This window comes from Balaenoptera borealis (genome assembly GCF_965194805.1).
Source record: "Balaenoptera borealis genome assembly, chromosome: 14".
NCBI lineage: Eukaryota > Metazoa > Chordata > Mammalia > Artiodactyla > Balaenopteridae > Balaenoptera > Balaenoptera borealis.
This window is the reverse complement of record NC_138875.1, coordinates 41,654,544-41,671,658: the sequence shown is the minus strand read 5'-3', so window position 1 is coordinate 41,671,658 and position 17,115 is coordinate 41,654,544. Positions and strand designations below refer to the sequence as shown.

At 42.5% G+C, this 17,115-nt stretch overlaps 1 protein-coding gene across 2 annotated transcripts in view; it reads left to right on the top strand.

The window, feature by feature from the left end:
- Positions 1–475: 475 nt before the first annotated feature.
- MAPRE2 (microtubule associated protein RP/EB family member 2) overlaps positions 476–17,115 on the top strand; it is a 163,302-nt gene continuing 146,662 nt past the window's right edge. The window contains exon 1 of one of the 2 annotated variants that reach the window (XM_082354397.1): positions 476–560. Coding sequence is in view for 1 of the 2 variants with exons in the window: in XM_082354396.1 (XP_082210522.1) it covers positions 2,040–2,063 (24 nt within the window). In the remaining variant the exon portion in view is untranslated. Of the gene's footprint in view, positions 561–1,920; positions 2,064–17,115 lie in introns of those variants that run through there. The other variant, XM_082354396.1, reaches the window with a different exon arrangement.

Sequence of the window (17,115 nt, the reverse complement as noted above, 5' to 3'; positions counted from 1 at the left end):
TCAGCTTAGAATTGCCTAGTTTAATTAATAATGTTCAGGACAAAACTAGTTTGCTCTGCAGTATCCATTGTTCCCCAGGTATGAGTACAAACACTTGGTGTAAAAAGCAGATGCGAGCCGGTTGGTGTGCAGGCCCCCAGTTACAGGTACTTAATTCAGGGTGTGGGGTCGCCTCTTAAGTCCCCTTTCTGAGCCGCGCCGGCCTCCTCCCTCTCGGTTGGGGCCCAACAGTTCGGCTCCTTTCACCGGCTGCCACTTTATTCCTTGTCACCAACTCACCCTGGCTTCCTAGGACCCTAATCAGCGTTAGGGACTGACCCGCCGGCAGGTCGCCTCGGACCTGCCCAGGCCTCTCGGCGGCGGCGGTCCCCACCTGCACCCCGCACCCCCCGGGAAGGGGTGGCCCTGGCCGGGCTCTCACGAGTGGCCCCGCTGGGCGGCGGCGGTGGCAGACGGCGAGTCACGTGTGGCGGAGGGGGCGGAGCGCGACCGGCCGGGTGGGTGGAGAAAACAAAGCCCCCAGCTGTCAGTAGAGGAAGGAGGCGACGGCGCCGGAGCAGGTGAGTCAAGTGCATTTAAAGCGGTACCGCCCTGGCGCACCCGGACACCCCCAGTCCTGGCGCAGTCCCTCCCAGGGCAGACGCTGGCCGCGCCTCCTTCCGCCGCCGGGGGGCTGCAGTCAGCCCGTCGCTCAGCCGGCGGGACCGGGGGTCTACAAGCCCAGCAAGAAGTTGTGCAGGGGTCGGCGCCGCGGCCCCCGGGTGTGCACCCGCCGCGCTCCTACGGGCCGCATCCCTCCTTCGGGGCCCCAGAGCTGCGCACCCCGGGAAAGGGGAGGGAATCAGGGCTGCCACGCTGGCAGAGGCAAAGTGGATCGGCTCGGGGGGTGAGAGCCGGGCTGGCCAGGACTCTTGGCGCTGGAGAAGGAGGGGGTCTTGCGAGTGCGCGCCCGTAGCGCGCGGACCTCAAGGCGACAGAGTTGGGGCGCGGGGACTGAGAACTAGGGGCGCTGGCAGGGGCTGTGCGCTTCGGGGCAGACCAGGAAGTGCAGCGCACGGGCGACAGCCGGCTGGGGATCAAACCTTGGACCCCCCCCCAGCCCAGCTGCCGCCCCCAGGGCTTCTCCAGCGAAGACCAGCCCCACCTCTGCATTCCGACTCCGGCTCTCGCTTGTGCTCCCGGCGCCCGGGACGCGGGAGCCGGATGGGTGGGAAAGAGAGCGGGTTATTATTCTGATCTCAAGTGGTTTTCTGCAAGGGGCACCCTGCGCTCAGGGCGGGAGCTACTCCGCGACTCCCCATTCTGTTTGCATAAGAAATTCTTCAGTTCACCCTTCAAAGGGCTGGGCCGTGACCAGAAATCCCACAAAGGGCGGGCAGGAGGGGTGGGCACGGAAAGACCCTCCCCTCTGAACCCGGAGCGCTCGGTCATGAGACTTTCAGACCCCGAAAGGGCCAGTGGACTAGGTCACCCCCTTGAGTCAGTTTGCCAGTCCCGTGCCAAGGGCCGCCCAGTGCAGAGGGCAGAGCTGTAACCTCGGAGGCAGGGGCGCTGCAGCCATTTGATCAGGAGGAGCCTTTGTCTTAACCCCCCAGCCCCCTTCTGCTAGTCCTCGCTGGGCCAGTAGCGCGTGGAGTAATTAATATTCCAAACATCAGCCGTCCCTTCACCCGGGCACCAGCCAACACTGCTGTACCCTCCCTGCGGGTTTCTCCATCTCTTGCGCACATCCTCTTCTTTTCCAAAAACATGGAATGTGGTCCAGACCCGCTAGGCAAGAGGAGGTCATTAAACGCACTGTAGTGCAGTCACGTAAAATCAAGGGTTAAGTGTTCAAACCTGCACCCGCCCGCCCGCGAGGAGACGGAAGAACTTTCTTGATTAGCATAGTATCTGCCCTGGGGGCCGCACTGCGACGCGGCGGTTCGGTCCCAGCGAGGTGAAGAGTGCAGTCCCCTCTCGATTGAGGTTTGACGCAGCACCTGCTTCTAATCTGAAGGACCCGAGCCTTCCAACTTTGCTGAACAAGACACTGTGGAATGAAACAGAACAGAGATCAAAAGGTAACCGAAAGAATAGCAACGTTTGAGATACTTCGCTTAAGCACTAAATTTAGCTTAGTTATTAGCAAGGGGGGGGCGGCGGGCAGGGGTCCTTGCCAACCTTCCATTCTGGAAATGACCCTTGCTTTGCTAGCGTTCTTTGCTGCCAAATTAATTAAGATACCGGTTAGGGGTTGTCAGTAGGTCTCCAAGATAGGGGGTTTGGGAGCCCACCGAGTGGTCGTTAGGTAAGCTCAACTGGCAAGTTTCACTTGCATGGGAAGAACAATGCTTCTTCAACGCAAAGTTTCCCAAATTTTGCTGCCTGGGGAACTTTGAAAAATCCTGATGTCCGTATGTCGTCCCAACCCATTTAAATTAGACTGTTTTGAGATGACAGTGAGGTTTGGGGTTGTTGTGTTGTGGGGGGTGTGTGTGTGTGTGTGTGTGTGTGTATATATGTATATGTGTGTGTGTTTGTTAATCTCCAGGTGATTCCACTGTGCAGCCAAATTTGAGAACCAGTGAGGCAAGGGCAGAGTTCAGTGGCCGGCAGCTGCAAGCTGCAAGACAAAATGCCAGTTTAACTACCTGGGTGGGTGGGGAAAACCACGCTGAAACTGGAGTGCTGCTTACGAATGCCTGGGGTCGGGGGGGGGGGGGACTGTCACCTGGCAGCTTGGCTGGCGGTGGTACCTGCCACATCATTTTTCACCCTCTCAGCCTAAGGTCTGGTAGAAAGATCGAAGATCTACCCTAGTAGAAAGATCGAAGTTCACTGTCAGTGCCTGGTTTCTGCACGGTTGTTAAGGATACGTAGAAACTTCATTCCAGAGGTGATTCACGTGTAGCAGGCAGTGGGGAAACCCAGCAGAAACTAACTTGGAGCAGCCTGGTGAGTCAGAAGCCTGCACTCAAAGGCGGATCCCGAGAATAGGAAGTAATTACATGGAGTAGCTTATTGACACCCACTACTCCACTCCTTTGAAAGCACTTTTGAATATCTGATCACGATCTGTCTGCTTGTTTGAGCCGCTCCCTTTTCCAGCACCCTAGCCTACCCGCTTGGTGTAAAGCTCTCTCCTGTTAGTAGAGGAGACACAAAGCCAACTAGATAGACGTCTTGTAATTTCCTTGGTGGGAGGCATGTAGGAAAAAAAAAAATGTTGGAAAGTGGTTTGGGTTATTTCAATTATGCGAGACAGAGAGGATGAATCTGCAAAACAAATTTTGAATACAAAAAAGTCAAATAACTGTTTGATTACACATTCAGAGGTAAATTAAAGGATCTATTTAAATAGAAATGGTTACATCTAACATTTTATGAGGAATCTTATGTTATTAACCAAAGGTTTCTTACTTTAAAAAAAAAAATCATCCTCAAGGCATGATCCTAATAAGATAGCCTATTTATAGATGTACACAGTTTATGAAATACTTATTTTTATTACTATTAACTTCAGTTATCTCTTTTCCTCATTATTCTTTATATCATCATAACTCTCTTGCCTAAACGCTTTCTTCTGCATTCTCAGTTTCTTTAAGGGGGAACAACCATGCCTAGCACATAGCAAGCATTCAATATCATCAGCTGTTGAACTTTATTTGAACCCCTCATAACACCTATGTACCCTGCTTGGTATTCTGTTATCTAGAAGGGGCCTTTAATGTCTACAGCCCCTATAGCACAGAGCACAGGCCTTTTGTGTTTGTACTGAACATTATCAGAAGGTGGGGAGAATATTTATAAGCAAAGCATCCTGAGTACATTCATTCTTATTTTATTCCAAGACAGACATTCTGGATATGTAGGAGCCAAAGTTCTGTTACAGTTCTTAAGAGCCATAAAATGGTAGCTCATTTGTTTGCTTACATTTTTACATAAAGCAATTTAGCATCCTGAGAATAATTAATAATTGTTATAATACTTAACTACACTCTCATGGACCCAAGATTCACTTCATGAAAATTTCACTCTCTACCCATTATTATGGAAAAAATACGTATTTTTTCCAAAAGGAACTAATTAAGCTAGGAGAGTTATTTCAGAGTAGGATAAATGGCAGATTAATAGTTAGACAGCTTTTATTGTCTTCTACCTACATTAAAAATAGCACAAATGTATTTAAATATCCAGCATATTTAAAAATGGAAATTTGGATGTATTGCTTGCTGGATACCAGCAAAAATAAATGTTAATAAGAATTTCCGAAAGCCAAAATGATGTAAATGAACTCGTTCTCATTTCTGTGTAGCTGAGAAAATTCTCTGGGAATGCACTTCTGAAATTTCAACTCGTTTTAGGGAAGGTGTAAGATACTGAAAGGCTGAAACATAGTCTAGAAAAATGGGACTAATTCAGATTAATCAGAAACTGTTCATGAGAGGATAGTACAAAACTAGCTCTGTGATATTTACAAGTGGGCCAAGAGGGCGAGGTACAAAGAAAGGGTATCGCCTCAACTTTAGAAGCTCTGAAGTTTTTGAGAACAGATGAGAACCACCCAGTCTTATTACTTTAAATCTATACAGCCCGTTGATCTTATTAACCTATCAGGGCCTAAACACAGCTGGGTAGATAGTATTCCCAAGTGCCAAATAGCACAGGTCCAGAAATTAAATGATCTTCAAAGTGGGGAGAAATCTGGAGCCCTCACTCCTTTTCCAGGGTCTGGTCTATCATCCTGCTATTTCTTGACTAGCTTTGATGTAATCTTGTCTGGAGGTTTTGGGTAGGCAAGCTCAGTTCTAATTATATCATCCCTTCTTAAAGTAGGAGAAACTCTTCACCTGTATCATGCTCTCATTTATTCTCAGATTATCAACCTTTGAACTAGGCCAACCCCAAACAATTGGAGCCATCGTTGGCGTCTTATCCAGATAAGCAAAGTAAGAATTTTTAACTTGTATGAGGGTTCTTAAATGTTAGTCATATCATCCAGCAAAAGCTTAAATGCCCTGTACAGCATCTTTACTAAATAGTCCTTCAACTGATGCTTCACTGTCTTCCTGGTAGCACATTCCATTCACAGGAGGCTCTCAGCAGCATTCACTTACTGGAGACCACAAAGAACAAATCCAACTCTTTTACATGTTCACCTGCAACCATCCTAAGTGTTTAAAGTGAACTTATTCTCCTTCATCAGGACAATCTGGCTAAAGTATTTCAAATCTGTTAATTGCACAAGTTTTTTGCTCCAAATCTATAACCACAAATTTTAAGAGAAGTATTCAAAATTGTGGTTTGTTACACCAGAGCCTCATAGAATAGAATTATCGGTAAATTTGCTTCCAACAAACCTAATAATCTACACACTTCAGAAATGACTACCGACAAGCTTCATGCAATGGCATTAAGCTTAGGTTGAGTTGAAACCCATGAGTCGATCAACAGATCAGCAAACTCGATCAGGGATCAGCCACCTATGACCCAATGTCTCTTTTTGTATAGCCTATGAATTAAGATTGGTTTTTGTATTTTTTAATGGTTGAAAATAGAGCAAGAGAAGAAAAACATTTGTGGACCCTTGAAAAATTATGTGAAATTCAAATTTAAGTGTCCAAAATAGTTTTGTTGGACTACAGTCATACTTACATGTATGTTGTCCGTGGCTGCTTTTGTGCTGTTGCAGTGGAATAGAATAGTTGCACCGAAGACTGTATGGGCCACAACACCTGAAATATTTACTGAATATTTACAGTCAAGGTTTGCAGACCCTGGGTTTATTCCAACTCAGTATACTTCCGATTTAAATGAGAATTTGCTCACTGAAAACCTTGGTATTTTTTCAGTTTTTTTCGCCTTTAGAGAAGGGGAAAAAATTTGTTTCCAAACATAGGGCAACTAATCTCCAAAGATAGTTTAGTTTCACATTCCCCTTTTCTGTGTATTTATTCCCCTGTTGAGCATATTTGCAAAAGCAGTACATTTCTAAATAATATGTGAATTTTAGTGATGTGGTGAGCCGTAAAACTTCTGAACCTAAACAGCCCAAACAGTGCAATACTAACTTACATTGAGCTACATCACCGTTTCCAGAGCTCTAGAAAATAGGAAAACATACCCTTGACAACAAGCCCATGGTCACACTTGCCTCAATTCTTTAGCCGTAGAAACTTCCTTTTCCTCCACCCTAGGAGGGCATTTGTATTCTTATTTGGTTTAGTATATTAATGCATAATTTGAGGATCTATTCAGATTTAGATGTTTTTCATTGACTGTCACTTCATACACTTAAAACATGATGTGGAAACTTGCTGCTTTGGGAAATAGCACCACTCTTCTAAAGTATACATTTAAGGTAAATTGCTTGCTACTTACAAAGGCAATGATCATTAGGTAATAAGCAGATATACATATAGCCACTTATATCACTAAAGGCTGACAGTATGCCATGGACAATTTAGTTTGAAATTTCTAAATTCAAAAACAGATCAGATTATGATCCAGAAATTCAAATTATATGGCTTCTGCTAAAGGCTGGACAGATTAGTCTTAAGATTCTAGAAGGAATATTTGAAAGGACAACTACATTGATAGGAACTTGTCTTAATTTTTTACTGTAAGTGTTGCCTCTCATAAAATTTCCTTCAGTTAAGAGAACTTCCTCTTTTTGATGACTTGTTAATGCCACAGGCTATTTGCAAGTGAGTTTCACTTAGATTAATAGAGCAGTTTTAAGGGTTATATATAATTTGTGTCCTCTTCATCCCTTCCAGAATCAGTACACCTGCAATTTAGAGACCAAAAAAATCAAACATTGCATTATAAGTAATGTAAATTTTGAGGTGCCTGAGGTCAGGTAAATCATTTCTGAAAACAAAAACAAATTGTAAGTGTATTTAATCCCATCCTAGGACTGTTGGTAGTAATGGCTTGTAGGTAACTAACTTCCAAGGTAACTTAACCCACTAGTGTTCCTGATGGAGTAATTGGGGAAGGGGAGGAGGGGGATAACACAAGACAGATTGTCTAACTCCTGTGCTGACTAGGTAAGGAACTAGTCCAAGTAAAATTAACTTTCCGCCCTAATCGTCATTTAGATTTCCCTAAATTTTTACGAAATACATTTTGTTTGATATAGTGTCTGCCATACATATATCACTCATAGTTCTCTCCAAAGTAGTTCCTAAAATTAGGAACTAATTGGATTGACTATATTTTTACCAGAATAGGGAATTCATAATTGTCAATTGCTTAAGCAGGGGCAAAACACTCAAAAGCATTTTGCTAACCCACAAACCTTGGTTCTAACTTAGAGTTAATTATAAACATCATGGCAGGAATGACTATTGGTATTTGAAGTCAGTAGAAGGGAAAATAAGCAAGAAAAGGCAGCTGGAAAATGAGGTAATTCCTGTTTTTTTTTTGCTTAACTATCTGAAACTTTTTATTGGCTGTCGTACTTAAAAGTGAAATCAGAGGACTAAATTACCGTCTTTAAAAGCTGGTAAAGTCGGCTTTCAGCAACTGATAAGCAAGAAGGGAGAGAGTGCCTGCAATCACCTTACACTTTCCTTCCTTCAAAGATAATGTTAAATCTAACCAACCTGCCAAAATGTGATGTATTAAGAACTTCTCATGAGTGTAAGAAACCACTATCTCCATTTTCTCACTGAGAATCTTCAGTTCTCCAGAAGTGGAAAAGACAGGCAACTAGAAGAAACACTTTCCTGCTTTGCACCACCTGGTCCTTCCCCAGAAAGGGAGCTATTGATATAAGACTCCTGTTAGCTTCACTTTCAGCTTGCCCTCTATCATGATTTTTTTTAAGTGTGGTCTTTTGGGCACAAATCTCTTAAAAGGAATTTCCATGAATCAACAGCAGTAATAACCAAGTGCTCCATGTGGTATTGCCAAGTCCAGAAAGCAATTCCCTGTGCAGTTGGAATGTTTAAGCAACACTGTCAGTGGGTCTGTTAATTCTTCATCCCAGCATCTGCTCCCTTAACACCTAAATGTAAGTTAGAATCTAGGGTATGTTTTTAGCAATGGTTGCTGCATAAAACACAGGACGCCCAGTTAAATCTGAATTTCAGATTAACAATGATTTTTTTTTTTTTTAGTATATGTATGTCCCATATATTGCATGGGGTATTCTCATACTGAAAAAATTTATCTTTTATCTAAATTTCAAATTTAACTGGGCATCCCATCTTTTTGATGGTGGTTGATTGAAGTTTTGTTTTATTTTTGTTTTCTCTTTTTGTTTTTGCTAAATTTTACAATCCTACTTTTATCTCATAATCTCAAAATGACTAGCTTTCCTGGTCTGTAAAATATCTGATCCGAGACTCTATTTCTGGGGTAATAAAATATCTGAGCTGCCTTCACCTACTAAAGAGAAAAATCAAGCCATTATCGGAAGTTTTCTGCACATTTTGCTTAATTAAGAAGGGAAATAAAAAGTAAAGCCAGATCTCGAAAATTAGCAATTTTTTATTTGTAAGATATCTTAAGGTACTTTCTATTCTTTCACAGACCTTTTAATAAAGTAGATACTTTAATGGGTAAATTGTTAGCTCAAGTGGGGTAACATGAGAAACCCATCAACCATGTCCCCAGGACATTGTTGATTGAAGTTCAATCTCAGGTGATTCCAGTGACGCCTTGCTAGTCAAGTGAGGTCCTGGGACCTGTAGCCTCAGCATTGCCTGGGATGCCTTGAAATGCAGAATTTTGGGCTCCACCCCAGACCTTCTCAATCAGAATCTTCACTTTAACAAGATCCATAAGTCATTCGTATACACATTGAAGTTTGAGAAGCCCTGAGCTAAAGGATCCACTTTTTCACCATAAATTAGTCTTTATGTTTAATATCACGTTGCAATAATCCTTAACAAACTGTTTCTTTTAACACACAGGAAGGAATGGTTTATTTTGATCAAATATCTTCAAGATAGGCAATTATTGTATTTCTGTTTTATTCATATGAAAATTCTAAATGACCATTTCTAATATTGTTTCATAATGAGCATATGTAATAAAATAAGACAAATGTAAGTTTAAAAAAGACTCTCACTAGAACTAATTCAACAGCCTATTAAAACATTCTGGGTTGTCCTTGAATGAATTAGGTGGCAAATAGTTCCTGGCCCTCAAATCACCAATAAATCTTTTTTGTGCTTTTTTACTTCATTTATTGCAACTTACATAAGAATATTTATAATCCAACACCACACATTCATGGTATCCCTAGGTTCCTCTAAAACTGAACAAAGGACATACAGTTTGGACCTATGGCAAATTCCAAACTACACTTATGAAATTCTAAGTTTTAAAAAGTAATTTAAAAGGTCCCATAGATCTTAATCCCTTTTGAGTTCAAAAACCTCCCTTCTCTATGCTTGCCTGCTTGTTTTTTAGAAGTTATAGGGTTGTATCGTAGAAAGAATTCTGGATGTTGGAGCAAGAACATCATAAGGCCTGATGTTTATAACCAGTTCTGCAGCTGATGGAACTGGGTGATTTTGGAGACCTTAACATCCTTCATCACCATCCCTCAAACTGTTCCTCATCTGTCAAATAGAGACTGTGGGGTCTGAAATTGTCTCACAAGATTCTTTTTTTTATATATAAATTTATTTATTTATTTTTGGCTGCCTTGGGTCTTCGTTGCTGCGCGCGGGCTTTCTCTAGTTGTGGCGAGCGAGGACTATTCTTCGTTGCGGTGCATGGGCTTCTTATTGTGGTGGCTTCTCGTTGCAGAGCATGGGCTCTAGGCGTGTGGGCTTCAGTAGTTGTGGCACACTGGCTCAGTAGTTGTGGCTCGTGGGCTCTAGAGCGCAGGCTCAGTAGTTGTGAGGCACAGGCTTAGTTGCTCCGTGGCATGTGGGATCTTCCCGGACCAGGGATCGAACCCATGTCGCCTGCATTGGCAGGTGGATTCTTAACCACTGCGCCACCAGGGAAGCCCCACAAGATTCTCGTAAGGATCAAATTAGATAATTTTATGTGTGGGTTTTCGTGATGACTGTGTCGTGTATGGTGATGTGGTCATATGATTTGTTTAGTGACCTGCTTCAGACACAGCTGGCAGTTGACTAAATATTACATGATGTGGTTTCCTACGACACGCCTGATTTGGAAGAAAGGTGGTGGTAATTTTAACGGTGCCATCTATGGAACCATCGAGCACATGTCTCATAGACATGCACCTTGATGTCCATGGCCAGCACAACTCTCCCTTCTTCGCCTCAGAAACTTAAGGTTCTCCTCCTGGCTGGGGACAGCGACGTGTCCTAGGGAACCAAGCAATGAATTCCTCATCAGGGTACCACTCATGGCTCTGTGAAGTCAAATGACACAAGGCCTTTTCCTGCCAGAATTCCATACAATTCCTCCTGCATTTTTTTTCCCAGGAAAAATTTACTAATGGGTTATAAAAACACATTTCAGTATTTTTAACTAACTTTTTTTTTTTTAATTTCCAATCACTGTTTATTTATTTGAAAGGTTACTATGTATTTCTTAGGTTACTTCCTATTTATTTTTACTAAAATAGTTATCTTTACTTATGAAGATATGAGAAGTTCATAAAAATTTAATATGGAATATTTTATTTTAAATGTTATTTTTTTTTTAAAACAGGGATTACTTTCTTCTGATCCGGACGTATCCTCTTGTTTAGTTCTTTTTTGTCACTGACAAATAGTTGTTATATAGCTCATCTGAGTTGGCTAAAATATTGGAGCTAATTCTCTCATGTGAGAATGCATCTGTGATATTGGTCTCAATAATGTTAGGATACTTAACTAACCACAGATATCTTATTGAATAAATACTACTATAGCACGTTCAGACTACAGTTGGCTTTTAATATTAGTGACACAAATTATGCAGTAGGTATCAGTCTTACCAGATTAAGACTGTTTTTATCCTTTGTACATCTTTTTTTTTTTTCTCTCAAAATTTTATTGGAGTATAGTTGATTTACAATGTTGTATTAGTTTCAGGTGTACAGCAAAGTGACTCAGTTATATGTATATATATTCATTCTTTTTTAGATTCTTTTCTCATGTAAGTTATCACAGAATATTGAGTAGAGTTCCCTGTGCTATACAGTAGGTTCTTACTAGTTATCTATTTTATATATAGTAGTGTGTATATGTTAATCCCAGTCTCCCAGTTTAACCCTTCCCCCCACATTTCCCCTTTAGTGACCATAAGTTTGTTTTCAATATCAGTAAGTTTTCCACTATTCTATTTTTTTTTTCAGCCAAGCCACACCAAGTCCTAACCACTGGACCACCAGGGAATTCCTTCACTATTCTTTTTTTTTTTTTTTTTTTTACTGGGTAGTAGCTTTGTAATTATTTTGTCAAGTTTAGCATATGAAATTGCTCTCACTTAGTTACCAACATTCTTAATTTGTTTTGTTCTTGTTTATAATTTAAACTGTGGATTTTATTTAGGGAGTAAATGTGTCTTGAGGCTTTTCATTATTTCAGAAATTAGACTATACCCTCCTGAGGTTGCCAGACTGTTGCTGCGGCCAAATTAGGCAAAGCTGGAGGGCTGGTGAGACTGAGCCAGGGTCTCAGAAGCCTAGTTAAGGATGACCTCAAGCCTGAGGAAGGAGAAAGAGAGCCGTCATTTGTTAAGTACTGGTTTCTTGCATTCATCATCCCATTTAACCCTCACAAGAATCTTTTGTGATGCTATCTCCATTTCACTGATGGAAAAACTGAAGCCAAGGGCAGTGGGGTAGCTCACCCACCATTGTGTGAGGTTGCTTGCTTTTTTTTTTTTTTTTTCACACACACACACTGTATTTTATTTTAACAAGAGATAAATAGACTGACATCAAGCATTGTACATGGATGACCACAACAAAAGCAACAATGATTGCAATTACCAAACATGAAACACACTCATACTATGTCATAATATTGACATTCAGTCCAGTAATCCTCCACTGTAACAGCTCCTTTACTTTGCAGTGAAAATTGATTTGTATATTCTTTGCCTTTGAGTCCTTGTGGGATTAAAATAAATTATTATTCCTTTGAAAACACGTTTTTATGTTGCCATCATAAGCACATCGCTATATAATTGTTGTAATCAGTTACTAAGTAGCTTGGTGTCAAACAATCACATAATCCAAGATTGGAAGAAGCTGCCTGGTCATTTTGTTAAAGGAACCCCAGTGCAGAATTCTACCCACCCCCCGCAGCCCATGGAGGAGAAACTCATTTGTTTTGTTGTTGTTTTAATAAATTCATTACATAACAAATTCATTACAGAAACAAATTCATTAGTGAGGGTCTGAAGAAAATGAGGGAGGGGCGTGAGGGGAAGCACTCCTCATCTTACAACCTTCATGCAACTATCACAAATCTATTTTTATTTTTGTGTAAAGCTCTTATTGTCTGTGTTCGCATTCAACCATATTTCGCCTCCCTCCATCAGATTGTCCATCCCCAAGTTCACGAAACACTCCTTCCACAATGAAAAGACTTAGTGGTTCACGAATACAGTGAAAGCTGCCCATGGTTCAGGTGTTGCTTAGTTTGAATGTGAGTTCAAACTGCCTGGGATGCCTTTTCCAGCCTTTGTCTTACCACAGGTGTTAATCCTTTTAGGTCCCCACCCCTCGAAGTGTTCTCCAGGGACCAGTGGAGTATCTTATAAATGCCCAAGCTCAGGCTCCACCCCAGACATTCTCCATCAGAATCTTTCCTTTAATAAGGTCCACAGGTGTCATTGTTGTGGATTAAATTTGAGAAACATTGTTCTGCAAAGTCTTTCCTAACCTCCTAACCATTGCTTCCCACCACCTCCCACTGGTCCACCCATCCAGGACAAGTTAGGTGGATCCTTGTGGTTGCCCTTTAATTCCCCCCGTGTGGGCCTCCCCAGCACATAAACTGGTTGGAGATGGTGATGGATGCGCATTCATTGCCACATCCCCGGATCCTGGTGCGGCACTTGACGTGTAAGAGTTTTATATTTGGAATTGTTTCATCGTTTTCCAACACCACTGCTTTCGTAGATGAAGCAATGCAGAAGTAAGTTTTTCTTCCTGCTGGGAAATGGGGTACTCAGGTAGGGCTCTCTTGGCCATTGGCCTGCAGTTCGGGGGTCCCATTTGTTGCAGTCTTTATTATGGAAAACTTACGGGGTGGGGGATGATTCTCTGTCTGCAAGTAATTTCTGAAAGTCCACTGCTGGAACTTTATTTCTTTTACTTAAAATATTAATATCTATTCAACACCAACACCTCTGAGAGGAATCGCGCTTTACACTCGGCGTGAAGGTGGAGCAGCTGGCAGGTTTGGGTAAGTGTCTAGCGAGACACAGAGATACTGGTTATCTGACGGGAAAAGATACGGAACACTAGTAGGTGATAGAAATGATAGATAGTGGAATGCTGCAAAACAACTTCTAATTCTGACAGATGTTACAATAGTTTTGTCTTGAATCATACCATTGGTTGCTTTTCCATTTAAAAAAAAAATCACAATTTTTAATCTATAAAAATCTCGGGATGGGGCTTCCCTGGTAGTCCAGGGGTTAGGACTCCGTGCTTCCTCTGCAGGGGGCGCGGGTTGGATCCCTGGTGGGGGAAGTTCTGCATGCCGCGAGGTGCAGCCAAAAAAAAAAAAAAAAAATCTCAGGTTGGACTTTTCCCCCCCATCCTGCATCTCATCTATGACAAATTTCATCCACCCCCTACATTCAGAGCAAAACTAAACTGCTACCCTGGGGATTTTTCTTTTCAAATGTTTGTTTTTAAATTGTAGACAAAGTGCAGGTACATCTATACTGATGTTTCTAAACTCACATTCAAACTAAGCAACACCTGAACCATGGGGAGCTTTCACTGTATTCATGAACCACTAAGTCTTTTCATTGTGGAAGGAGTGTTTCGTGAACTTGGGGATGGTCAATCTGATGGAGGGAGGCTCAGCCCTGGAGGCTGCTGTTTTGAAGTAGCAGGAGACTGATTAAGGCTTTGGAATCAAACTGTACCCAGAAACAAGAAACATCTGTCCTGCAGGGCTATTGTTCGTCATATTTGAAAGGAACGAGAGGCTCCTGGTACTGCTTACCAACAGCTCTCACAATTAGCCACACAGACCACAAGGAGTATAATTATGTCCAAGAATGTGTGGGACTTCCCTGGTGGAGCAGTAGTTAAGAATCCACCTGCCAATGCAGGGGACACGGGTTCGAGCCCTGGTCCAGGAATATCCCACATGCCACAGAGCAATTAAGCTTGTGCACCACAGCTACTGAGCCTGTGCTCTAGATCCTGTGAACCACAACTGCTGAGCCTGTGTGCCACAACTACTGAGCCTGTGCTCTAGATCCTGTGAGCCACAACTACTGAGCCCGTGTGCCACAACTACTGAAGCGTTGTGCACCACAACAAAGAGTAGCCCCCGCTCGCCACAACTAGAGAAAAGCCCGCGTGCAGAAACAAAGACCCAATGCAGCCAAAAATAAATAAATTTATTAAAAAAAAAAAAAAAAAAGAATGTGTGGCTTGCCCCGCCCCCCTTGGGAGTCTAGCCCTGTACTTAGGCATCACCATGGACACCAACTCCAGAGGAATGGTGAATCTGAGTTAGGTTTATCCCTTGTGGAAGAGTGTATGAGGTTGTCTTTCTGTTCCAAACTGCTTACCTGAGTGTCTGTGATGATACTATTCATGGTAATTTGCCCAGACTTTGGACCTTGGGTGGGGTTTGTAAGTCATTTGATGCCTTCAGAGTGTACCTTGTTGAGTAATCTGACGCAGGTGAGACATGCAGCATGGGTAGAACAATCATGTGTTCTATATGTTGTAACATCAAGCCTAAGTCCATTTGAGTCATATTTTCCTGTGGGAGTTGTGGCCCATCCCAGAGGAAAGCGATTTTTAACATATCCTTGTGAGGCTTGGTGGTGTTTTAAGGGTTGCTCTTGGATTCTGAAAGCTATGTGCATTTTTTGTTTGTTTTTCACAGTTGAGGGGTTTGTTTTAAAATGTTAAATAACCTTGTGACTAACCTTGGACCTTGATTATGTTAATAATTTTGTATGAATTTGGTTGAGAGAGTTTTACACCTTGATTCCTCTATCCAAAAAACGATACAAATGTTTGTTACTAATGATCATGAGTAGAGGCTCTAGATATTAAAACATTAAAGGAGTAAGTTAAAATTATTCCAGATATGAAGAACCAGAAAGATGATAAACAAAGAAGCAGCAGCAACAGCTACCAAAATATTCAAAAGAAAAGTAAACCTGAGTTAAGACCAAAACAATGGTGGTCTCTAACCTCCTATTCAAACAAGGATCTTCTCTTAAAATCTTTGCAAGTTAGGCATAACTTCGTCCTTATTTTTATTATTAACAATAAGTCAGTTTAAACTGATTGTCAAAGGACCTGGTTCTCGTCCCAGTTCTGCTTAAAGGGTAATGCAAAACAGCTCAACTCACCTGTGGCCCCGACTCATCAGTAAAGAGGGGCTCTTGTCTTTAACTTATCCTTTCCCCACAAGCTATCCCAGTGCTCTGAAAGGTTGTTGTTAATCCAGCTTTCTTAGAATACAATACCCTAGAAAATGCACTGAGGACTGTATTTTCTTTTTCCTCTGGAGAATCTACACATTGTTCAAAACATGAGGAAAACAGTTTTGATAGTCCACTAGCACATCGAATGATCGAGTTAAGTCGTAACAGGCAGATGCAGTGGTAAGATTCAAACTTCCGCTTAACATGCAGAGAATGCCATTGCAGCTCGTCAAAATAGGAAAGCAATGGGATTTCTAGCAGAGCAGACGCATTTTATAAAGCATCCACTCAGAAACCCTCCTGCGCTCACTTTTCCCTGTGCATGTGGTAATTGACATTGGGTCGTCTCTCCACCAATCAGCTTGGGCTGAGATACGGAGATGTCATATAATCACATCCTGTTAGAGGGAAGGGAGAACGTGGGTAAAGCAGAGCCACAGACTCAGTCTAGCATTGAGTTGTATTGTGCTGCCTCCAGATACAGGCAAAGACAAAAAAGCCTGCACCCCGTGGTACAACGGTCGTTCCCTTTTATAAGACTGCAGTTGTGTGCTAGAAAATGTAGGAAGACCAAACGTCAACATTTGTGGCCAGAGGGAAAAATCATTGCCACTGTTGTTTTATGGCCCTGGTACCATCATTAATGCCACATGGTGCTTGAGGAGGGGTTTATGATGAACAAAGCCTTCCCCTGACCGGGCCATAGTGTCACTGCATGCCGGGCTCTGGAGACACGGCCCTAGGATGCCTTCCCACTCCTGGTGGGAATAAACACAGCAGGTGTGTTCCACCCATCTTGGAGGTCTGGCATCATCAGTGTGTTCTGGCAGAGGTGGTCTCACAACATCGGTACCTAACTCTCTGTGTGCTTTTCATTATGCCAAGTTGGATTGACCCTTCATTATGCCAAGTACAGTCGACCCTTGAACAATGTGGGTTTGAACTGCATGGGTCCACTTATACTTGGAGATTTTGCAACAGTAAATACTATGGTACTGCATGGTCCCTGGCTGGTTGACTCCTTGGATGTAGAGGAGCCTTGGATACAGAGGGCCAACTGTAAGTTATACTCGGATTAATCCCCACCTTGTTCAAGGGTCAACTCTATTTTTAGAGCCACACGTAGCCTTGGCAGTCACCTCATTTAAATCCCATTATTTTTCTAGATGAAAAACTGAGGCATGGAGACTTTTCCTACCTTAAGGCTCAGCTAACAGCTCGGCCTTGGCAGTCCCCTCAAGCAGCAGAGAGGAAGGACTTTGTGGGGTGGGGAGCAACAAGAAGGCAGAAAAATAAGCCTCTCAGGATCCAAAAGACTTGAAAGAAATGAGACTATTAAACACTGCATGAAATGAAGTGATATCTACAAAGCCTGAAACCCCTCCAACAGTCTTATGAGCTAGGGTTCTACAAGAAAAGTTCCACTTGGGGTCAAAAGATAAAGTTTTGTTTTTTGCTGTTTTTTCCTTGGCTGCCAACCTTAGAGAGGTGATAGTCAAAATGTGGGGTTTGCTGAGGTCACGGACTTACAGCCCCCTCCAAAAAAGGCAGCGAAATAGGTTTCAGAAG